This window comes from Notamacropus eugenii, chromosome 2 (assembly GCF_028372415.1).
Source record: "Notamacropus eugenii isolate mMacEug1 chromosome 2, mMacEug1.pri_v2, whole genome shotgun sequence".
Taxonomy (NCBI): Eukaryota; Metazoa; Chordata; class Mammalia; order Diprotodontia; family Macropodidae; genus Notamacropus; species Notamacropus eugenii.
The window spans coordinates 386247981-386271460 of record NC_092873.1 but is presented as its reverse complement, the minus strand read 5'-3'; the positions used below and the strand labels follow the sequence as shown (position 1 = coordinate 386271460).

General features: G+C 43.5%; 2 protein-coding genes across 4 annotated transcripts; one reads left to right on the top strand and one right to left on the bottom strand.

Annotated features, from left to right (window-relative positions):
• Positions 1 to 4415: 4415 nt before the first annotated feature.
• Positions 4416 to 9090, bottom strand: LOC140529040 (intelectin-1-like). 2 transcript variants are annotated; one of them, XM_072647436.1, is made up of 4 exons: positions 8614 to 9090; positions 8391 to 8511; positions 7923 to 8026; positions 4416 to 4701 (listed from the first exon to the last, which is right to left on the bottom strand). In XM_072647436.1, exons 2-4 carry the CDS (start codon positions 8482 to 8484, stop codon positions 4549 to 4551), a joined length of 351 nt encoding a protein of 116 aa, XP_072503537.1. In that variant the 5' UTR covers positions 8485 to 8511; positions 8614 to 9090; the 3' UTR covers positions 4416 to 4548. The 2 variants fall into 2 exon arrangements, with proteins under 2 accessions (XP_072503537.1, XP_072503536.1); XM_072647435.1 differs by having other exon boundaries at positions 8391 to 9015.
• Positions 9091 to 15334: 6244 nt separating this feature from the next.
• LOC140529041 (intelectin-1-like) lies at positions 15335 to 19954 on the top strand. 2 transcript variants are annotated; one of them, XR_011975398.1, is made up of 4 exons: positions 15335 to 15748; positions 15850 to 15970; positions 16335 to 16438; positions 19668 to 19954. XR_011975398.1 is itself a non-coding variant. In XM_072647437.1 (3 exons), exons 1-3 carry the CDS (start codon positions 15772 to 15774, stop codon positions 19671 to 19673), a joined length of 309 nt encoding a protein of 102 aa, XP_072503538.1. In that variant the 5' UTR covers positions 15370 to 15771; the 3' UTR covers positions 19674 to 19954. The 2 variants fall into 2 exon arrangements, 1 of the variants encoding a protein (XP_072503538.1); XM_072647437.1 differs by having other exon boundaries at positions 15370 to 15970.
• The last annotated feature ends 3526 nt before the right edge of the window (positions 19955 to 23480 follow it).

The window sequence follows — 23480 nt, the reverse complement described above, 5'->3', positions numbered from 1 at the left end:
CCATTGTCCTCCCCTAAATGGTACAAAAAGATTAATTGCTTTTTTAAGTGTGTAGGGGAGGATTTCAGTCTCTGGAATGTCTGCCTCCCTTTACCTAGCCTATCAATAAGTCCCCTTATATTAGTAGGTGTACTAACAAGGACACATCCCTTATCTATCTGTTGTGGCTAATGATGTATATCTTTCTTAAGAAGGACACTTTTTCTTAGTCTCATGTAAACTATAAATACTGCTAGCTGAATTATGAATAATACACATTCCTATTAACTGCTAGTCCAGTATGTCACACTCTGAGTATAATAAACTCTGGTTCTCTGATTCCTTCCAGTTTTTTGTGATTAACTGGCTGAATCATTAAAGAAATTCGCCAAATACTCATATCTCATGGCTAGTTAGCACCAAGGGCCGTATTTGAAGTCAGGTCTCCCCCAGTTGAGGCCATTGCTCTAGCCACTGCACAATCTACTTGCTACCTAGCTAGTAAAAGTATTGTATGAAGAGTCAAGGGTTTGGGGTAACCCCAGGCCCTGCCACCAGCTGCCTTTGTGACCAGAAGCAATTTGGTTCTGTTCTTAGTATCTGTCATGTAAAGACCTTCCCTGCCCATTAATAGGCCTCAGGTGGAGCCCATTAAGGGAAGCTTGATCAGGGCAGGTCTGATTTGGTGGAAGGCCCACACCTTTTGTTAATTAATGATCACCAGTGTCCTGACGGCCTCCAGCTCTGAAAAGTGTCTATATACTCTGAGGTAAGCTTTTGCTTTGGGGGGTTATTCTCTTGAAGAAGATTCATGTGCCAGATGAGACTCTGAGGAGCCGTTAAGGACCCCCTTTAAAAACCCAGATGTTGGTGCTTCTCTGTCTGTCTGTATGTAATGGTCAGACAGTTGATCAGTGATGTGTGGTCAGTTAGAAGCCCTGTTGGTCTGTATTTCTTTCGTATTTTTTGTGTTGGTATATGTGATTAAAGAAGATTGCTGACCCCTCAAAAGACACTTTCCTTTTAGAAAAGGACCTCTAAGAACACATGCAGCAGACCCTCCTGTGTGCCAGGGTGATTGCTGCTACAGTATCTCAGCTTAAAATGAGAGGATTGGACCAGATGACCTCTAAGATGGCTTGCAGGTCTTTGGTCCTAATTAATATTGTGCACTCTGAAAACATAAAAGCATAGTATAAATGGTAGCCATTGTGATGATCCTAAATCTGTTTCCCACATGCTACATCACTGAAGCCCCCCAAAAAACTTCCCAGGATAGTCTATAAAAATAGTCCATATTAATTGAACTTTAGGTCTAAATTATACTCTCAGCACATGTCTAAAAACTGCTGCTGGTTTATTCCAGCGCACCTCTATCTCATTCTCAGAAGCACAGTAGTTACCTCTGCTTAAATGTCTTAAAAAGATTTATACCTTCAGAGTTATAAGACTGGAAAGAGCAGTGAATGTAAACCCATCAACAGAGAGGGTTTCTGGGAAATGAATAATCAATTTTGATGGAGTGACTGTGAGTGAGAGGAGAGGGGTCTTACTGAGTGAGGGAAGAACTCCATTCAGAAAAGGAGTGCAGCGAGGGCGCGCATGGGGCGCGTCTCAGTGGAAGGTGGGGCCAGGTGGGCGTGGGGACCACGGGTGCCAGGGCGGAGGAGAGAGCCGGTGGAGCTGTGCGCCCGAGCGTCTGTACGGACGGGCGTGACTGGACCTCCAGGAAAAGGGGGAAAGGAAAAAAAGGCTACAGCACCCGGTATTCCCAGGCAGTCTTCTAGACCCTGCTTAGCTTGTAATATCATACGAGATCGGCGCGTTCAGGATGGAGAGCAGACTATTCTATGAGGCTTCCCCGTTCTGCCAGATTCTCACCAGATTTGGTGAGCCTGCTTCCAGAAGTGTATGGTGGAGGGACAGATGCCCCTTTCACAACACCTGCAGGCATTTTTTAGACATTTCCCTGTTGGCTTAGGGTGATATGGTGGAAATGAATGATCATACGAAAGGCACAAACAGGTAAAATCTCTGCCTCTGCCTCTTTCTCTGTGTCTGTCTCTCTCTGCTTTTTCTTTTCTCTCCCTGTCTCTATCTGTCTCTCTGTCTCTGTGTGTGTGTCCATCTCTGTGTCTCTGGCTCTGTCTCTGTCTGTCTCTGTCTCTCTGTCTCTGTCTCTGTCTCTCTCTGTCTCTGTCTCTCTCTCTCTGTCTCTCTCTCTCTCTCTGTCTCTCTCTGTCTCTGTCTCTGTCTCTCTCTGTCTCTCTGTCTCTCTCTCTCTCCTCTAACTTCAGAAGAAAGAAACACTGTGGACCACCAGGTACCGAGAGAAGTTGGGTTGTTGTTGTTAGGAGCAGGACATCACGATGATGAGATGACTTGCATTTGACTTTGCTTTGAGTGAGGGAGGGCTGTGCAAGGTCACCAACCTCACTTCCTTCTCCTGAGCCATCTGGGTCCAGTGGCCTGATATTCATCAGGATGGCTGGAGATGACCCAGGATGCAGTGTGAGAAGCAGCATTAGCAGGAGGGGCTATCTCATCTTCCCAATTGCATAGACTTCCATATGGCCACATGGCTACCTCTGTTTCTTCTCTATATGTTGTGTTTATTCTTCCTTAATTTTAGATGAATGAGTACTGGAAATGGTAGAGATTGGATTATGACTTTCTGACCTTTGAGTGGCCAGAAATATCACCAGAGGTCATAATTTGGCCTCAGAGCAAGGGGGAGAGAGATCCATCTGTGCCAGCAGACAGCTTTCTCAGTATTTTCATCACTGCAGCACGGTGATAGATTGCATGTGAAGGATGAGATACACATTTTCAGATACAACTAATGTATGAGATTATTTTGCTTGACTTTATTTATTTGTGACCAAGCAGGGCTTTTATTTTAAAGGAGTTGGGGAGGGAGGCAGAAGGGTAGAGATAATGATGTGGGGAAAAACAGAAATGAGAGAACTTAGCACGGAAGAGAACAGAAGGAAGGTCAGAAGAGGATACAGATGAAATAGGTCAATATCCGAACTACCTTGGTAAATTGAGTAAATACTTGATCTTATGACAATGAAGTCAAGATTAGGGAAGGAGGCAAAGAACCAGAATTGGGCAAATAGAGAACATGAAAGAATAGGGAGCAGTAAAGGACCTAGATGTTCAAAGTGAGGGTGAAATATGTAAGTTTAATTTAAGTGGGAAGATAAAAAGAGAGGAAATTGTGTTACAAGGAAATGACAAAGTTCAGGATTTAGGAGGGAATTAAGGCCTAAGGCGTGGCATGGCAGCAAGTAGCTACATTTGAATGCAGAAGGATGTGACAGAAGCTAAAGGAATCATAAAACTAGCATATTAGAAAGTTCAGGGACATAAATCCTAAAACTTCTGGAGAGGATGCAAATCATAAGAGTTATTCTTCACTCATTTCAATCATGTCTGACTCTGTGATCCTATCTAGAGTTTTCTTAGCAAAGAAATTGGAGTAGGTTGCCATTTCTAATGCAGTTTATTTTATAAATGAGGAAAATGAGGCAAACAAGTTTCAGTGACTTGCCCAAAGTAACACAGCTAGTAAGTGTCCTGAAGCTGGATTTGAACTGAAGCCTTCTTGACTCTAGGCCAAGCCCCTCTATTCATTGCACCACCTAGTTGTTGTAAGAGTAGAGCATGACTTGAAGCCAAGTGCTTGAGCCAGGCAAGAAAGCGGGAAGATGATCTGAAGATTGACAATGAGGTCAGGGTATTATAATGAAATTACATAAATTTGAAGGAAGAAATGATATTGGGGAAGAGCAGAAGAAAAATACAATAAAGTCCAATAAATATTGTTTAAACATCTACTGTGTGCAAGGTGCTGGCCTAAACTCTGAGATACAAAGACAGAAATGAAATCTAGTCCCTCACATCAAAGAATGAACTATGAATAGATACATTAATGTAAAGAACTCAAAGATTTAGAGCCAGAAGAGATTACAAAGGTTACCATTCCCAAATCAGGCTTGCAATCTGAGCACCATCCTCATCTTCCCTAACCACAACCTTGGACTCTGGCTCTAAACTCATAGTGAGCTCTGATCTGGAAGCTTTCATCTCACTCTGCCTAGCACTCCACATCACTTCCCAGCAAAAGCATAGCCTCCCACCCCACTGCTTTCCCGTTCCTCTTTATGTATTATACCTCCCCCCTCTCCTACTCCCATTACAATTGAGGGCTGTTTTTTGTATCCCCAGTCCTTAGCCCAGTGTCTGGCATGCAGTATGTCCTTAATAGATGCTTTAGCTATCCAGTCATAATCATAGAATCATAGTGTCATAGGTGAAGAGCTAGAAGGGACTTCGGATGATACTTAATCCAATTCTCTCACTGGACAGATAAGGATAAGAAGGCCCAGAGAGGTTAAGAGCCTCATCCAAGGTCACACAGGAACCACAAGTCATGATTTAATGAGATTTATTATTCTCTCCAAGCTCCATGCCCAGAGGAATCACCTCATGTTGGTTCTTGGAGAAAAGGGAAGTTACTCATTCCTGAATTCTCAAATATCTACTTTCAGAATGGCAAAATGGTCATTTGTAGAACAGGAGCACAGCAGCTTCTGTTATCTCCCGACTGTTACTACCACCAGTATGAGTTCCATAGCCATTCCAGTCAAAGGCAGAGAAATCCCCACACTGCTTGGGATCCTCTTGTGGGAAGAATCCTCCTCCACCAATGCAGTGCTGCAAAGGAGAAAGACAGCAATGAAAGAACTGTGGGATTACTATATTAACTAAGAGAATTTTACTTAAGGGAAGGAAAAACATGTCATCCCTTTGTCTCATAGATATGTTATGGAACTTACAAAATGATCCTCAGTCTCCTGAGCATGCTAGCTGTCCCCATGCCTGTACTACCCAGCCCTCTCCTCCTTGATTATATATAATGATTCCCCTCAATACCTAGTTCAAATGCTACCATTTATGGGAAGACTCTCCCAACAACCCAGACCTTGGTGATTCTTTCAGTTAGTACGAGTTACCCATCTAGCTAATCATTTTAATGACTCTTCCAGACACAGGAGAAAGTCCTTGGATCATGGAATTATAAAACTTGGTTAAAATCTCAACTCTATTCCTTATTGTCTGTGTGACCTCAATTAAGTCAATTTCCCCTTTCTGGGCCTCAATTTCCCTCTCAGTAGATAGACTTGTATTAGATATCCTATTTGGTGTTTAAGTTCAGAATACAAATGAAATGAAAATTATTTTTAAATCAGTACCTTATACTAGATTAATGTCAAAACTCATGACATGTTCTAAATCTGCGAACTAAAAATTACCAAGTGCTCTCTTGCATTGTTACTGTTTCCCCAAAATTAGAAGCACTTTTTAAACAAGAAAAACCTATTCTTTTCCTATTGCATAGTACCTTGCCCACAAGCAACAGCAGCAGATTGGACAAAGGGCTGGCACTGGGGTGAGAGGTTCAGGTCCTGCCTCTGGCACATATTTGATGTGTTAAACTGTTTAGACGATTTATACTCTCAGTGTTCCCAGGTAATTTTCAGATTTTAAACTACAGACAGGTATCTGAGTCAGGGAAGGTTGTTTTTATATTAGGAATTCTCACACAGATGAAATCATAAGTTTGGACAACAAATTTATAAGACTGCAGAAAACTGATACTAAGTGGATACCAGGAGTTAATGATTTTAACATGAAATGTTTAGAAAAAATTTCCAGTGAAGCTTTATTTCCATCATCTGCCAAGTTTAAAAGAAAACTTGGCCACAGAAGTATGCAATCTTCAAATCTGATGCATTCAAAAGGAAAAGGATTCTAAAAGCATTAGTCTCTTCAACAGTTCTCATTTTGTGCCTGGTCAACTCAAGATCATACACATGTATACTCTGCTTCTGGATTGTCCCCAAACCTGGAGCTATGAGTAGCTTGCAGATGCCCAGAAAGATGTGTTGCCAAGTCAGAAGTTATGGTTCTCAACTGTGATTCAGTATGACCAAAGTTTGTTCCCCAGTGTTAGAGCCCTCTGAGATATGAAAGGGGACATGGCATCTCTTTCCTTCTTCCAAATTCAGATACAGGTGGTTGTGTCAACTTCATGTTTGAAGACTACATCTTGAAATTTTGACATCCTATTACCACTCTGATTGAGAAGTGGGAATTCATTGTGTGAAGAAAAGCTAATAGACATGGATTTGGCTGGATGAAGAAATTTGTCAGGATAGAGGGTTTACATTCTTAGAATGAAAAGGTTAGAGGGAAGGCAGGAGGAAGCAGAAAATATTGGTGTTTAAAGGGAGCTTAAAGGTTCCTGAAATCCAGTTCCCATTCAATGCTGAAAACACATTCATAATCCTCCTGATAAACTGTAGACCTGCTGATATATCTTCAGTGATAAATGTTTCCTACTAAATGAGGCAAGCCACTGTAGTGGAAGGTCCTTTCTTATAGGGACACTTTGTCTGAAAAGCCAAAAATGCGTATTCATGTCAGAAAAGCAGGACCCAAGGGCGATAGGGTAGGAACTTCCTTACATAAATGGAGTGAGAGGACGTATTTGAAAACAACTAAAGGGCAAGAGCACAGCCTGCATTTTTTCTTAGCAATTGATCTGAATATGCCTTATTTTAGGACTTTTCTTTTTTACTGCTGGAAAACAACAGCAAAAAATTGTTTTGAATGAGTGAATAATAATTATCTCTTTCATGCCTCATAGAAACGTGGGTTTTGACTTTTTTAATCATTAGGAAGATACAGATCGTTTCATGCCAGGAAGCACATTGCTGTGAAGTAGGATAAACAAAGAACAAAAAGCCTAAATAAATGCTAACTTTGAGAACAGTCAGTCAGAAGAAAAGAGTCCAAAGACCAGAATTAGTGGGGATGAGATTTAGACGAAGAAGAATACAACTAAACTGAGAGCTGAAAAAACAACTTAGAGCCCACACTGCAGATGTAAGGATGGGGTGGGGAAGACATTCTTTGCTTCTAGGAACTGATTGGAGAGAAACTCTAATGCTGAGAGGTGATTGGAGGAAAGGTCAATCCATATTGATTGGTAATGAACTATCTGGTCTTGTCTGCCTTGTTCTTTAAAACCATATGCAGCTTGAGAGAGTGGAAACCTTTTATTTAAAGACTGTTTCATTTAAATTATCCTCTACTGCTTTCTCCAACTGGAGAGGGGATAATTAGCCCAGAAAGCGTGATTGCATAGCTCTGTAGAACCTAGGTTAAAAGGAATTGCTTGTCACAAAAAGAATGGAATGCTGCTGGTTCACTAAGAGCGCTTCACAGTCTTTCCATAGTCCAGGAGTGGTATAGAAGGGATTTCATGAAACAGGACAGTGGAGAGGTCCCAAAGAGGAGTGGTCCCACCCAGCGGGTAACACAGAGAGCAACCTCTCCCCTGAGGAGATCAAAGGCATCAAAACCTGTGTCCAGAGCTATGAGTTCTCCCAGGAACATGGATTTCCTTCCCTACTTACCTCTCACTGCTATCTTTCTGAAGTTTATGCTTACTCTCCTCTCTCCTACCTGCCCCCCACACACAGACACAGACACACACATGCACACACACACACGTACACACGCACACGCACACGCTTCCTAGCTCTATGATTCTGCACTAGTCACAGTAACTGTTTCAGTATCAGTTCGTCAGTAAAGTGGGAATGCCACCTGCAGCACAGGGTTGTTGTGAAAGTTAAATGAGACAGTATGTATAAAGCACTTTGTAAATCTTAAAATACTGTATAAATGTGAGCTTTTTCTCTGTATTTCCTTCTTTGTGTGTTTGTATCTGTTTTTCTCTCTGCATGTCTCTCTCTTCAACGGTCTGAAAAGAGGTAGAGTTGGTATGAGCCTCTCTTTGACCCCACTAGGTTCAGAGATTCCTGATTTGCTACTCTCCAAACCCTCTGATGGGTCCCAGGACTCACATGTTCAGTGTTGCATCCAGTGACTCGCACTCCAGCACACAGCTCATTGACTGCTCTTTCATTATTATATACGCAGAACTGGACAAAGCCGCCAACCGATTCATCTGATAAGACACAAGAGAAATCAGCTGATCATTGTGAAAGACAAAAATTCGGAGATCAGTTTCAAGGAAGCAGACCTGGAATTCCCTCAGTAGTGTGCCTTAAAACCCAGACTGTGGCTTACCACTCTAATGATCGAGAGTAAGCCCATCTGAGAGCAGGGAATCATGCATTAAAAACACACACACTGACAGATGGGACTAAGACCGGTTGAAGACATCACCAGCGATTCCAACTAAACCCTGGGCCTCAGTGAAGTCCCCTTGCTTGTCTGAGGAATGAAGGAAAACTATGGTGTCCCTTTTATAGGCATGTCACCATTACGTTGCAAAACTCAGAGGGATGAGGATAGCAGGTAATACTCACACTGGCCTAGTGGAGAGTAATACTTGGCCATTTTTTCCGCATCACCAAAGTCATAGATGACGGGCACAGCTGGGCCATTGTCAGTCCAACACATACCAGATCCATATTTCACTGGATACTTCTTCAGGAGACATAAAATAAAGCCATGAGGATAGGTGTCTGGGGATCCTGTTGAAGCATTCCCCATGCTCCTTATTCATCTGGCCTACAGAATCCAGTTTACCTGATAAAGGCCAAACAGGTTACCTCCCAGATGCTTGTAAATATGAAAGTTCAGCACCACAGAGCTGTTAATACTGGCCCTGAGAGGCAGAGACCCATGAGGTATACTAACTCCTTAGCTTTTCTCCCATTCTGGATCACTGACCCTGAAGCCTCTCCTCCCTAAGCTTGATTTAAAGGATCCTCATCTAAGAAGCTATCCTGGAATGATGTTGCTGAATATAGCAGAGGGCAGAGAAGAAATGGTGCCCCTCTGTAATGGTAATTTAAATGGGGAGGTCTTTCCCATTCATTAACAGGCCCGTGTGACCCTGCTGAGTTACACCGAAGCCTGAGTGAAATGCATCTGTGGAGGGAGGAGTTTGCCAAAGGGGTGAAACAGGAAGGGGTGGAGCAGGAAGAGGCAGAGCTGGAGCAAAACTCAGAGGAAGTTGGTGAGAGACCAATCAGAGCTGGGGAGGGTGCAGGCAAGCAGCAGCTGGTTGTGAGTGAGAGAAGAGCATTTTGTTTAAGGGAGGTGGTTTGTGGCAAGCCCAACAGAGGGAAGGCTTGGGGATGGTGTTATGCTCTGCATTGTTTTTGGATATACATTTCTTTGTTACTGTGATAGATCTGGTCTCATCTCGGAAGCTAAGCAGGGTCGGGCCTGGTTAGTACATGGATGGGAGACCGCCTGGGAATACCGGGTGCTGTAGGCTTTTCTTTTTCCCCTCTTCCAAACAAACCCCTTTTCCTGGAGGTCCAGTCACGGCCGGCCGGCCGCCCGCCCGCCCCGACGCTCGGGCCACGCAGCTCCAGCTCCACGCGCTCTCTCCGCGGCCCTGGCACCCGTCGTGCCCAGGCCCCCCTGCCCCCACCTCCCGCCGAGACGCGCCCGGGGCGCGCCCCCGCGCTGCCCTCCTTTTCTGGATGCACTTCTTCACTCACTCGCTACCTCCCTCTCCCTCCCCAAATCATCCTGCACTCCCTCCCTCCCTCCCTCACTGAGTCCTTCCTTCATTCCCTTGCATTCATTCTCTGGGCTGCGTCCATCCCTCGGAGTCCATTCGTTCACTCACTCACTCACTCATTCATTCATGCAATCATTCATTCGTTCGTTCATTCTCTCATTCCTTCATTCTCTCATTCGCTCATTCACTCATTCACTGTGGGCTTCCTTGGGTTTTCTTTGGGCCCGCGCGTGTTTCCCCCAGTGGGCAGGGCTGGCTAGTGGAGGAAGCACCTCTGGGAGGCGGCAGCGGCCGGCTGGGAGCTGGGCGCGGGGCTCCTCGCTGGGTGGGGGAGGGGGGCAGGGGATGTGGGGGTGCGGGGGTCCAAGAAAGGGCTCGACGGTGCCAGGCCGGCCAGATCCCCGAATCGAAGGGCACAGAGGAGAGCTTAGGAACGCCTAGGGACCCCCACGCGCTAGGGTCAGGCTGAAGGGGACGCGGTCAAGCGAGGGAGGACCCGGGGACCACACGGGGGTCTCAGCGGAGGCCCTGGGCCCCGCGGAGCGCGCAGAGCGATGCACGCGCGGGCTAGGTGTAGTTTTGCTCTGGGTTTTAGGACAGCCCAGAAGCAGAGTATATGTGTATATGATCTCAGGGTGACTAGCACAGGATGAGAACTATTGATGAAACTAGTGCTTTTAGCAGCCAGTTTCTTTCCTTTGTGTGAGTACTTCTTTTTTCTTAATTTTAATTTTATTTTAATCGATGGGAAAAACGAACATTTCCATAACATAGTATAATATTTAAAATGACAGCACTTGAAACTGCAAATATATTATGGGAAACTTGGTTTTACTTTTAAATATATAATAAAATTATCATGTAAATCTCTTTTTTTCCCCTCCTCTCCCCACCCTAGAGATGGCTACCATCAGATACAAATAGTTATAGCTATGTAAAACTATTCCATACATACTTCTCTTTATCAGTTCTTTCTCAGGATACAGATAGCATCTTTCTTCATATGACCTTTATAGTTAATTTGGGTATTCATAATAGTTAAAATGAATTATTTGCTCAAATTTATTCTTAAAATAATATTATTACTATATACAATGTTCTTTTGGTTCTGCTTATTTTGCTCTTCATTATTTCATGCAAGTCTTCCCATGTTTTTCTAAGATCATTGCACTCATCAGTTTATAGCATAGTAGAATTCCATTACAATCATATGCTACAATTTGTTCAGCCATTCCCCAATTGATGGGCATCCCTGTAATTTCCAGTTCTTTGCCACCACAAAAAAAAAAAAAAAAGGGAGCTCCTATAAACATTTCAGGAACATATACGTTCTTTTTCTTTTTCCCTAATCATCGTTGGAAATGGACCTAGAAGTATATTTGCAGGGTCAAAGGGTATATAGATAGCTTAATAACTCTTTGGGAATAATTGTAGATCGCTCTCCAAAATGCTTGCATCAGTTCACAATTCCACCAACAATTAATTAGTGTCCCAATTTTCCCACATCCTCTTCAACATTTGTGGTTTCCCCCTTCCATCATTTCAGCCAATTTGATAGGTGTAAAATTAGGTTATTCTAATTTGCATTTCTCTAATCAATAATGATTTAGAATATTTTTCCAAATGGATAGAAATTATTTTTATTTTTTCATTGGAAAACTGCCTAGTCACATCATTTGACAATTTATCAGTTGGGGAATGACTCGTATTCTTATAGATATGACGGATTTCGGCATATATTTGAGATATGAGACCTTCATCAGAGAAACTTTCTAAAAAAAATTTTTACAGGGCAGAGCCAAGGGCAGAGTTGAAAGGCACACCTATACTAACTCGTCCCTCACAGCCCATAAAATACGTATAAAGAAAGGCTCTCAACAAATTCTAGAACAGCAGAAGCCACAAAACAACAGAGTGGAGGAGATTTCCAGCCCAGGGTGACCTGAAAGGCCTACAGGAAAGATCTGTTGCACCAGACTCAGAGCAGAGCCTAGCCCAGCCTTGGCCATGCAGCACAGCTCTGGGAGGAGGACAAGAGCAGCCGTCAGGGGTGGAATTCCCAGTCACAGTAGCAGCGGTTTGCAGATCCCTCAACCCACAGGCGCCAAACGTCAGTGACAGGTTTTTTTCAGCTGGCTGAGAAGGGAGAAGGGCCTTCCCATAGCTCAGGCCTTAGGTGGCGGCCACAGAAGCCACACTGGGTTGCCTGCAGCAGCTTCCACAGCAGCCCACATCCATTGCTGGATCTTAAAAACCCTGGGGCCACTGAGCAGCTGATTCTTATCTCAGCCCTGTGTAGAAGCCCAGCCCCTAACTAATACTCCTGGGAGATTTGAGCAGCTGATCTTTATCTCACACTGAATGGCTGCCCTTCCCCTGCAGCTTATCTGAATCTCAGCCCCCAATGCTGGCTTGGCAGAACTGAGGGCCACGTGGTTGTGAAGAGGAAACTCTATTACTCAGATTCTGGGCACAAAAATGTATGTTTCCTCCCAAAACAGTGTACACGCTTGATTGTACCACCGTGGAGGAACTGAGATCTTACAGACTCCCAGAGTATACCCTGCTCTTGACAAAGGACTCAAAAATCAAGTAACTGGATGGGGAAAAGCCCAAAAAAGGGGGAAAAAATAAGACTATAGAAGGTTATTTTCTTGGTGAACAGATATCTTCTTCCATCCTTTCAGTTAAGGGAGAACAATGCTTGCCATCAGGGAGAGACATAAAAGTCAAGGCTTATGTATCCCAAACATCCAAAATAAATATTCGATGGTCTCAGGCCATGGAAGAGCTCAAAAAAGATTGAGAAAATCAAGTAAGAAAGGTAGAGGAAAAAATGGGAAGAGAAACAAGAGATGCAAGAAAATCGTGAAAAGAGCATCAACGACTTGCTAGAGGAGACCCAAAAAAATGCTGAAGAAAATAACACCTTGAAAAATAAGCTAACTCAATTGGAAAAAGAGGTTCAAAAAGCCAATGAGGAGAAGAATGTTTTAAAAAGCAGAATTAGCCAAATGGAAAAGGACGTTGAAAACCTCACTGAAGAAAATAGTTCTTTAAAAATTAGAATTGAACAGATGGAGGCTAATGACTTTAAGAGAAACCAAGAAATCAGAAAACAAAACCCAAAGAATGAAAAAAGGGAAGATAATGTGAAATATCTCATTGGAAAAACAATTGACCTGGAAAATAGATCCAAGAGAGACAATTTAAAAATTATGGGACGGCCTGAAAGCCATGCTCAAAAAAAGAGCCTAGACATCATCTTTCATGAAATTATAAAGGAAAACTGCCCTGAGATTCTAGAACCAGGGGGCAAAATAGAAATTGAAAGAATCCACCAATCACCTCCTGAAAGAGATCCAAAAAGAGAAACTCCTGGGAACATTGTAGCCAAATTCGAGTTCCCAGGTTAAGGAGAAAATATTACAAGGAGCTAGAAAGAAACAATTTGAGTATTGTGGAAATACAATCAGGATAACAACAAGATCTAGCAGCTTCTACATTAAGGAATCAAAGGGGGTGCAATATGATATTCCATAAGTGAAAGGAACTAGGACTAAAACCAAGAATCACCTTCCCAGCAAAACTGAGTATAATACTTCATGGGAACAAATGGTCTTTCAATGAAATAGAGGACTTTCAAGCATTCTTGATGAAAACACCAGAGCAGAAAAGAAAATTTGACTTTCTAACACAAGAATCAAGAGAAGCATGAAAAGGTAAACAGGAAAGAAAAATCATAAGGGACTTACTAAAGTTGAACTGTTTACATTCCTACATGGAAAGACAATATTTGTAACTCTTGAAACTTTTTTCAGTATCTGGGTAGTTGGTGGTATATCACACACACACACACACACACACACACACACACACACACACACAGAAAGAGACAGAGAGCACAGGGTGAATTGAATAGGATGGGATCATATCTTAAAAAAATGAAAATAAGGGATGAGAGAGGAATATATTGGGAGGGGAAAGGGAGAAATGTAGTGAGGCAAATTATCTCTCATAAAAGAGAAAAGTAAAAGACTTTTCAGTGGAGGGAAAAGGGGGGAAGGTGAGAGAGAAAACATGAAGCTTACTCTCATCCAATTCGACTCAAATTAAGAATAAAATGCACACTCGTTTTGATAAAAAAGAAAAAACAAAAAAACAACTTCTCCACAATTTTCTGGGGTCCTTCTGATGTGACCTAAATTTATATTACGGCTACAGACAATGTTTAATTTGATATAAGTGAAATTATCCATTTAACATATAACTTTGGTTTCTACTTCGGTTTTATTCACAAACGGTTGATAAATCCATAACTATAATAAGAAACATATTACGAGTTCTTCTAATTTTCTTGTAATATTTGGTTATATCTAGCTCAGGTATCCATTTTGATCTTATATTGTAAATTGGTTTAAATGATTGATGAAAATCCACTTTCTGACATACAGCATAACAATTTTCCCAACAAGTTTTAAGAACTAAAAATACAAATATGAAAAGTTTGTCTTTACATTTGTCAAATAAAAGATTGCTTGACTAATATACTATTATATATTGGTAATACAGTCTGTTCTATTGATCGAATTTTCAATTTCTTCACATCCGAGAGATTTGATAATTGCTGCATCACGGGGCTCTGGGCACGTCCCGGCGCCGCTCCTGCCCGCGCGTGCATCGCTCTGCGCGCTCCGCCGGGCCCAGGGCCGCCGCTGAGACCCCCGTGTGGTCCCCGGGTCCTCCCTCGCTTGACCGCGTCCCCTTCAGCCGGACCCTAGCGCGTGGGGGTCCCTAGGCGTTCCTAAGCTCTCCTCTGTGCCCTTCGATTCGGGGATCTGGCCGGCCTGGCACCGTCGAGCCCTTTCTTGGACCCCCGCACCCCCACATCCCCTGCCCCCCTCCCCCACCCAGCGAGGAGCCCCGCGCCCAGCTCCCAGCCGGCCGCTGCCGCCTCCCAGAGGTGCTTCCTCCACTAGCCAGCCCTGCCCACTGGGGGAAACACGCGCGGGCCCAAAGAAAACCCAAGGAAGCCCACAGTGAATGAGTGAATGAGCGAATGAGAGAATGAAGGAATGAGAGAATGAACGAACGAATGAATGATTGCATGAATGAATGAGTGAGTGAGTGAGTGAACGAATGGACTCCGAGGGATGGACGCAGCCCAGAGAATGAATGCAAGGGAATGAAGGAAGGACTCAGTGAGGGAGGGAGGGAGGGAGTGCAGGATGATTTGGGGAGGGAGAGGGAGGTAGCGAGTGAGTGAAGAAGTGCATCCAGAAAAGGAGGGCAGCGCGGGGGCGCACCCCAGGGCGCGTCTCGGCGGGAGGTGGGGGCAGGGGGGGCCTGGGCACGACGGGTGCCAGGGCCGCGGAGAGAGCGCGTGGAGCTGGAGCTGCGTGGCCCGAGCGTCGGGGCGGGCGGGCGGCCGGCCGGCCGTGACTGGACCTCCAGGAAAAGGGGTTTGTTTGGAAGAGGGGAAAAAGAAAAGCCTACAGCACCCGGTATTCCCAGGCGGTCTCCCATCCATGTACTAACCAGGCCCGACCCTGCTTAGCTTCCGAGATGAGACCAGATCTATCACAGTAACAAAGAAATGTATATCCAAAAACAATGCAGAGCATAACACCATCCCCAAGCCTTCCCTCTGTTGGGCTTGCCACAAACCACCTCCCTTAAACAAAATGCTCTTCTCTCACTCACAACCAGCTGCTGCTTGCCTGCACCCTCCCCAGCTCTGATTGGTCTCTCACCAACTTCCTCTGAGTTTTGCTCCAGCTCTGCCTCTTCCTGCTCCACCCCTTCCTGTTTCACCCCTTTGGCAAACTCCTCCCTCCACAGATGCATTTCACTCAGGCTTCGGTGTAACTCAGCAGGGTCACACGGGCCTGTTAATGAATGGGAAAGACCTCCCCATTTAAATTACCATTACAGAGGGGCACCATTTCTTCTCTGCCCTCTGCTATATTCAGCAACATCATTCCAGGATAGCTTCTTAGATGAGGATCCTTTAAATCAAGCTTAGGGAGGAGAGGCTTCAGGGTCAGTGATCCAGAATGGGAGAAAAGCTAAGGAGTTAGTATACCTCATGGGTCTCTGCCTCTCAGGGCCAGTATTAACAGCTCTGTGGTGCTGAACTTTCATATTTACAAGCATCTGGGAGGTAACCTGTTTGGCCTTTATCAGGTAAACTGGATTCTGTAGGCCAGATGAATAAGGAGCATGGGAATGCTTCAACAGGATCCCCAGACACCTATCCTCATGGCTTTATTTTATGTCTCCTGAAGAAGTATCCAGTGAAATATGGATCTGGTATGTGTTGGACTGACAATGGCCCAGCTGTGCCCGTCATCTATGACTTTGGTGATGCGGAAAAAATGGCCAAGTATTACTCTCCACTAGGCCAGTGTGAGTATTACCTGCTATCCTCATCCCTCTGAGTTTTGCAACGTAATGGTGACATGCCTATAAAAGGGACACCATAGTTTTCCTTCATTCCTCAGACAAGCAAGGGGACTTCACTGAGGCCCAGGGTTTAGTTGGAATCGCTGGTGATGTCTTCAACCGGTCTTAGTCCCATCTGTCAGTGTGTGTGTTTTTAATGCATGATTCCCTGCTCTCAGATGGGCTTACTCTCGATCATTAGAGTGGTAAGCCACAGTCTGGGTTTTAAGGCACACTACTGAGGGAATTCCAGGTCTGCTTCCTTGAAACTGATCTCCGAATTTTTGTCTTTCACAATGATCAGCTGATTTCTCTTGTGTCTTATCAGATGAATCGGTTGGCGGCTTTGTCCAGTTCTGCGTATATAATAATGAAAGAGCAGTCAATGAGCTGTGTGCTGGAGTGCGAGTCACTGGATGCAACACTGAACATGTGAGTCCTGGGACCCATCAGAGGGTTTGGAGAGTAGCAAATCAGGAATCTCTGAACCTAGTGGGGTCAAAGAGAGGCTCATACCAACTCTACCTCTTTTCAGACCGTTGAAGAGAGAGACATGCAGAGAGAAAAACAGATACAAACACACAAAGAAGGAAATACAGAGAAAAAGCTCACATTTATACAGTATTTTAAGATTTACAAAGTGCTTTATACATACTGTCTCATTTAACTTTCACAACAACCCTGTGCTGCAGGTGGCATTCCCACTTTACTGACGAACTGATACTGAAACAGTTACTGTGACTAGTGCAGAATCATAGAGCTAGGAAGCGTGTGCGTGTGCGTGTGTACGTGTGTGTGTGCATGTGTGTGTCTGTGTCTGTGTGTGGGGGGCAGGTAGGAGAGAGGAGAGTAAGCATAAACTTCAGAAAGATAGCAGTGAGAGGTAAGTGGGGAAGGAAATCCATGTTCCTGGGAGAACTCATAGCTCTGGACACAGGTTTTGATGCCTTTGATCTCCTCAGGGGAGAGGTTGCTCTCTGTGTTACCTGCTGGGTGGGACCACTCCTCTTTGGGACCTCTCCACTGTCCTGTTTCATGAAATCCCTTCTATACCACTCCTGGACTATGGAAAGACTGTGAAGCGCTCTTAGTGTACCAGCAGCATTCCATTCTTTTTGTGACAAGCAATTCCTTTAACCTAGGTTCTACAGAGCTATGCAATCACGCTTTCTGGGCTAATTATCCCCTCTCCAGTTGGAGAAAGCAGTAGAGGATAATTTAAATGAAACAGTCTTTAAATAAAAGGTTTCCACTCTCTCAAGCTGCATATGGTTTTAAAGAACAAGGCAGACAAGACCAGATAGTTCATTACCAATCAATATGGATTGACCTTTCCTCCAATCACCTCTCAGCATTAGAGTTTCTCTCCAATCAGTTCCTAGAAGCAAAGAATGTCTTCCCCACCCCATCCTTACATCTGCAGTGTGGGCTCTAAGTTGTTTTTTCAGCTCTCAGTTTAGTTGTATTCTTCTTCGTCTAAATCTCATCCCCACTAATTCTGGTCTTTGGACTCTTTTCTTCTGACTGACTGTTCTCAAAGTTAGCATTTATTTAGGCTTTTTGTTCTTTGTTTATCCTACTTCACAGCAATGTGCTTCCTGGCATGAAACGATCTGTATCTTCCTAATGATTAAAAAAGTCAAAACCCACGTTTCTATGAGGCATGAAAGAGATAATTATTATTCACTCATTCAAAACAATTTTTTGCTGTTGTTTTCCAGCAGTAAAAAAGAAAAGTCCTAAAATAAGGCATATTCAGATCAATTGCTAAGAAAAAATGCAGGCTGTGCTCTTGCCCTTTAGTTGTTTTCAAATACGTCCTCTCACTCCATTTATGTAAGGAAGTTCCTACCCTATCGCCCTTGGGTCCTGCTTTTCTGACATGAATACGCATTTTTGGCTTTTCAGACAAAGTGTCCCTATAAGAAAGGACCTTCCACTACAGTGGCTTGCCTCATTTAGTAGGAAACACTTATCACTGAAGATATATCAGCAGGTCTACAGTTTATCAGGAGGATTATGAATGTGTTTTCAGCATTGAATGGGAACTAGATTTCAGGAACCTTTAAGCTCCCTTTAAACACCAATATTTTCTGCTTCCTCCTGCCTTCCCTCTAACCTTTTCATTCTAAGAATGTAAACCCTCTATCCTGACAAATCTCTTCATCCAGCCAAATCCATGTCTATTAGCTTTTCTTCACACAATGAATTCCCACTTCTCAATCAGAGTGGTAATAGGATGTCAAAATTTCAAGATGTAGTCTTCAAACATGAAGTTGACACAACCACCTGTATCTGAATTTGGAAGAAGGAAAGAGATGCCATGTCCACTTTCATATCTCAGAGGGCTCTAACACTGGGGAACAAACTTTGGTCATACTGAATCACAGTTGAGAACCATAACTTCTGACTTGGCAACATATCTTTCTGGGCATCTGCAAGCTACTCATAGCTCCAGGTTTGGGGACAATCCAGAAGCAGAGTATACATGTGTGGGATCTTGAGGTGACCAGGCACAAATGAGAACTATTGAAGAGACTAATGCTTTTAGAATCCTTTTCCTTTTAAATGCATCAGATTTGAAGATGCATACTTCTATGGCCAAGTTTTCTTTTAAACTTGGCAGATGATGGAAATAAAGCTTCACTGGAAATTTTTTCTAAACACTTCATCTCAAAATTGTTAACTCCTGATTTCCATTTAGCATCAGTTTTGTTCAAAGTCTTTTAAATTTGTTGACCAAACTTTTGATTTCATCTAGTATAAAAATAGCCTTTCCTGACTCAGATACCTGTCTGTAGTTTAAAATCTGAAAGCATTACCTGGGAATACTGTGAGTATAAACCATCTGAACAGTTTAACACATCAAGTAAGTGCCAGAGGCAGGACCTGAACCTCCAACCCCAATGCCAGCCTTTTGTTCAAACTGGTACAGTTGCTTCTCAGCAAGGTACCATGCTATAGGAAGAGAATAGGTTGTTTTTGTTTAAAAAGTTCTTATAATCTTGGGAAAATAGTAACAATGCAAGGGAGAACATGCTAATTTTTAGTTCACAGATTTAGAACATATCATGACTTTTGACATTAACATGGTATAAGGTGTTCATTTAAAAAAGTAATTTTCATTTCATTTCATTTCATTTCATTTCATTTGTATTATGAACTTAAACACCAAATAGGATATCTAATACAAGTCATTGTACAGAGAAGGAAATTGAGGCCCAGAAAGAGGAAATTGACTTAATTGAGGCCACCCAGACAATAAGGAACAGAGTCGAGATTTAAACCAAGTTTTATAATTTCCATGATCCAAGGGCTTCCTCCTGTGTCTGGCAGAGTCATTAAAACGACTAGCTAGATGGGTAACTCTTACTAACTGAAAGAATCACCAAGGTCTGAGTTGTTGAGAGAGTCTTCCCATAAATGGTAGCATTTGAACTAGGTATTGAGGGGAATCATTATATATAATCAAGGAGGAGAGGGCTGGGTAGTACAGGCATGGGGCCAGCTGGCATGCTCAGGAGAGTGAGGATCATTTTGTAAGTTCCAAAACATATCTATGAGACAAAGGGATTCCATGTATTTCCTTCCCTTAAGTAAGGTTCTCTTAGTTAATGTAATAATCCCATGGTTCTTTCATTGCTGTCTTTCTCCTTTGCAGCACTGAATTGGTGGAGGAGGATTCTTCCCCGAAGGAAATCCCAGGCAGTGTGGGGATTTCTCTGCCTTTGACTGGGATGGCTATGGAACTCATGGTGGCTATAGCAGGAGTCGGGAGATAACAGAGGCTGCTGTGCTCCTGTTCTACAAATGACCATTGTGCCATTCTAGGACCTGATACTGGCAGATTCAGAAATGGGTAGCCTCCCTTAAGAACTGACATGACATGATTTCTCTGGGCATGGAGTTTAAAGAGAACAATAAATTCCATTAAATCATGACTCTTGATTCCTGTGGCCTTGATCGAATCTCTTAGAGTCTCTTAGCTTCTTCTTTTCCTTATGTATACAGTGAGTGAATTGGATTAAATAACCTTAGAGATCCCTCTAGCTCTAGACCTATGATCTTATGACTGCGGCTGGATAGTTACAGCATCTGTTAAGGACTTACTGCATGCCAGACACTGTGCTACGGAGTGGGGATACAAATCCAGCTGCAAAACCGCCCTCAGTTATAATAGGAGGGGAAGGGGGAAGGCATAATACATAAAGTGAAAGTGGAAACCAGTGGGGTGGGAGGCTATGATTTTTCTGGGAAGTGATGTGGAGGCCTGGTGCTAGGCAGAGTGAGATGAAAGCTTCCAGATCAGAGCTCAGTGTGAGTTTAGAGCCAGAGTCCAAGGTTCTGGTGGGGGAGAGGAGGATGGTGCTCAGATTGCAAGCCTGATTTGGGAATCGTAGCCTTTGATGTGTCTTCTGGCTCTCCATCTTTGAGTTCCTTACATTAGTGTATCTAGTCATAGCTCATTCTTTGAGGTGAGAGACTGGATTTCCTTTCTGTCTTTGAATCCTCAGAGTTTAGGCCAATAACTTGCACACTGCAGATGTTTAAACAGTATTTATTGGACTTTATTGTATTTTTCCTCTCCTGCTATTCCCCAATATCATTTCTTCTTTCAGATTTATGTAATTTCATTATAACACCCTGACCTCATTGTCAATCTTCCGATCATCCTCCCATTTTCTCCAGTGACTCTAGCCCTTGGCTTCAAGTCATTCTCTCCACTTCTGACTCAGCAATTAGGTGATGCAGTGAATAGAAGGCTGGGCTTAGAGTGAAGAAGACTTGAGTTCAAATCCAGCCACAGGACGCTTACTAGCTGTTACCCCGGACGAGTCACTGTACCCTGTTTGCCTCATTTTCTTTATTTATAAAAAAAGCTGAAGAAGGAAATAACAACTACTCCAGTATCTTTGCCAAGAAAATTCCAGATAGGATCACGAAGTGTCAGGCACGACTGAAATGAGTGAACAATAACACTCATGATTTGCATCCTCTCCAGAGGTTTAGGATTTATGTCCCAGAACTTTGTCATATGCTGGTTTTATGATTCCTTTATCTCCAACGACCTCTTTCTGCACCTTAATGTAGCTACTTGCTGCCATGGCCACACCTTACACCTTACTATGAGTAGCAAACACATTCCCTACAAATTCAAGAACTTTGTCATTTCTTTGTAGTACAATTTCCTCTCTTTTATCTTCCAGTTAAATTAAACTTACATTTCACCCTCAGTTTGAACATGTAAGTCCATGTCTGCTCCCCTTTCTTCATGTTCTCTATTTGCCCAACTCTGGTTCTTTTGCCTCCTTGCCTAGTCTTGACTTCTTTGTCATAAGATCAAGTATATACTCAATTTACCAAGGGAGTTCTGATATTGACCTATTTCATCTGTATCCTCTTCTGACCTTCTTTCTGTTCTCTTCCGTGCTAAGTTCTCTCATTTCTGTTTTTCCCCACATCATTATCTCTACCCTTCTGCCTCCCTCCCCAACTCCTTTAAAATAAAAGCCCTGCTTGGTCACAAATAAATAAAGTCAAGCAAAATAATCTCATACATTAGTTGTATCTGAAATGTGTATCTCATCCTTCACATGTAATCTATCACCGTGCTGCAGTGATGAAAATACTGAGAAAGCTGTCTACTGGCACAGATGGATCACTCTCCCCCTTGCTCTGAGGCCAAATTATGACCTCTGGTGATATTTCTGACTACTCACAGCTCATAAAGTCATAATCTATTCTCTTCCATTTCCAATACTCATTTGTCTAAGATTAATGAAGAATAGACACAACATACAGAATAGAAACAGAGGTAGTAATGCATTTGTGACCATATGGGGGTCTATGCAGGTGGAAGATGAGATAGCCACTCCTACTAATACTACTTCTCCCATTGCATCCTGGGCCATCTCTAGCCTTCCTGATGAATATCAGGCCACTGGACCCAGATGACTTAGGAGAAGAAAGTGAGGTTGGTGACCTTGCACAGTCCTCCCTCACTCAAAGCAAAGTCAACTGCAAGTCATGTCTTCATCTTGATGCATTGTCCTCTTTGAGAATGAAGGACAAACACAGCAACAACAAGAACAGAACTTCTCTCAGTGTTTCTTTCTTCTGAAATGAGAGGAGAGAAACAGAGAGAGAGAGGGGGAGAGAGAAAGAGTGTGTGTGTGTGTATGTGTGTGTGTTTGTGTATGAGGAGAGAGAGATAGAGAGATAGAGAGAGAGAGAGACAGAGAGATAGAGAGAGAGAGAGAGAGAGAGAGAGAGAGAGATAGAGAGAGAGAGAGAGAGAGAGAGAGAGAGAGAGAGAGAGAGAGAGAGAGAGAGAGGGAGGGAGGGAGGGAGGAAAGGAGCAAGAGAGAAATAGAGAGAGACAAAGTCACAGAAAGAGATAGTGATAGAGGGAGACTGAGATGGACATCCACACACAACCAAACACACACACACACACACACACACACACACACACACAGAGAGAGAGAGAGAGAGAGAGAGAGAGAGAGAGAGAGAGAGAGAGAGAAAGAGACAGAAATAGATCTTATCTGTTCACACTTTTGTATGAACATTCATTTCCACCATATCACCATAACATAACAGGAAAATGTCCAAAAATGATTGCAGGTGTTGTGAAAACGGGCATCTGTCCCTCCACCATAGACTTCTTGAAGCAGGCTCAACAAATCTGATGAGAATCTGGCAGAATGGTCCAGGGAAGCCTCATAGAACAGTCTGCTCTCTCTGCCCTCTACATATGTAGGGGTCATACCATCCTGAATACACTCATCTTGTGTGACATTAGAAGCTAAGCAGGGTCTGGGAGACTGTCTAGGAATACTGGGTGATGTAAGCTGTTTTTGCCTTCCTCCTTTCCTGGAGGTCCAGTCACGCCTGCCCACATGAATTCTCTGGTCAGACAGCTCCACATGCCCTTTCCCTGGCCCTGGCACCTGTGGTCCCTGCGCCCACCTGGTCCCACCTTCCACCCAGACGTGCCCCAAACCCTGCACTCCTTGTCTGGATGGAGTTCTTCACTCACTCGATAAAGCCCCTCCCCTCTCATTTGGGACAGTTAGGTGGCACAGTGGATAGAGCACCTGTGTAGGATTCAGAAGGACCTGAGTTCAAATCTTTCTTCAGACACTTGACATTCACTACCTGTGTGACCTTGGGCAAGTCACTTGACCCCACTTGCCTCATTCTGGGTCATCTCCAGTCATCCTGATGAAGATCTGGTCCCTGGATTAAGATGGCTGTGGAGGAGAAGTGAGGCTGATGACCTACACCAGGAGACAGATAAGGGATGTGCTCTTTTTAGTACACTACTAAATACAAGGGGACTTATTGGTAGGCTAGGCAAGGGAGGCAGACATTCCAGAGACTGGAATCCTCCCCATACACTTAAAAAGAAAGCAATTAATCTTTTTGTTCCAATTAGGGGAGAAAAATCGCATTGAAAGGAACCAGGTAC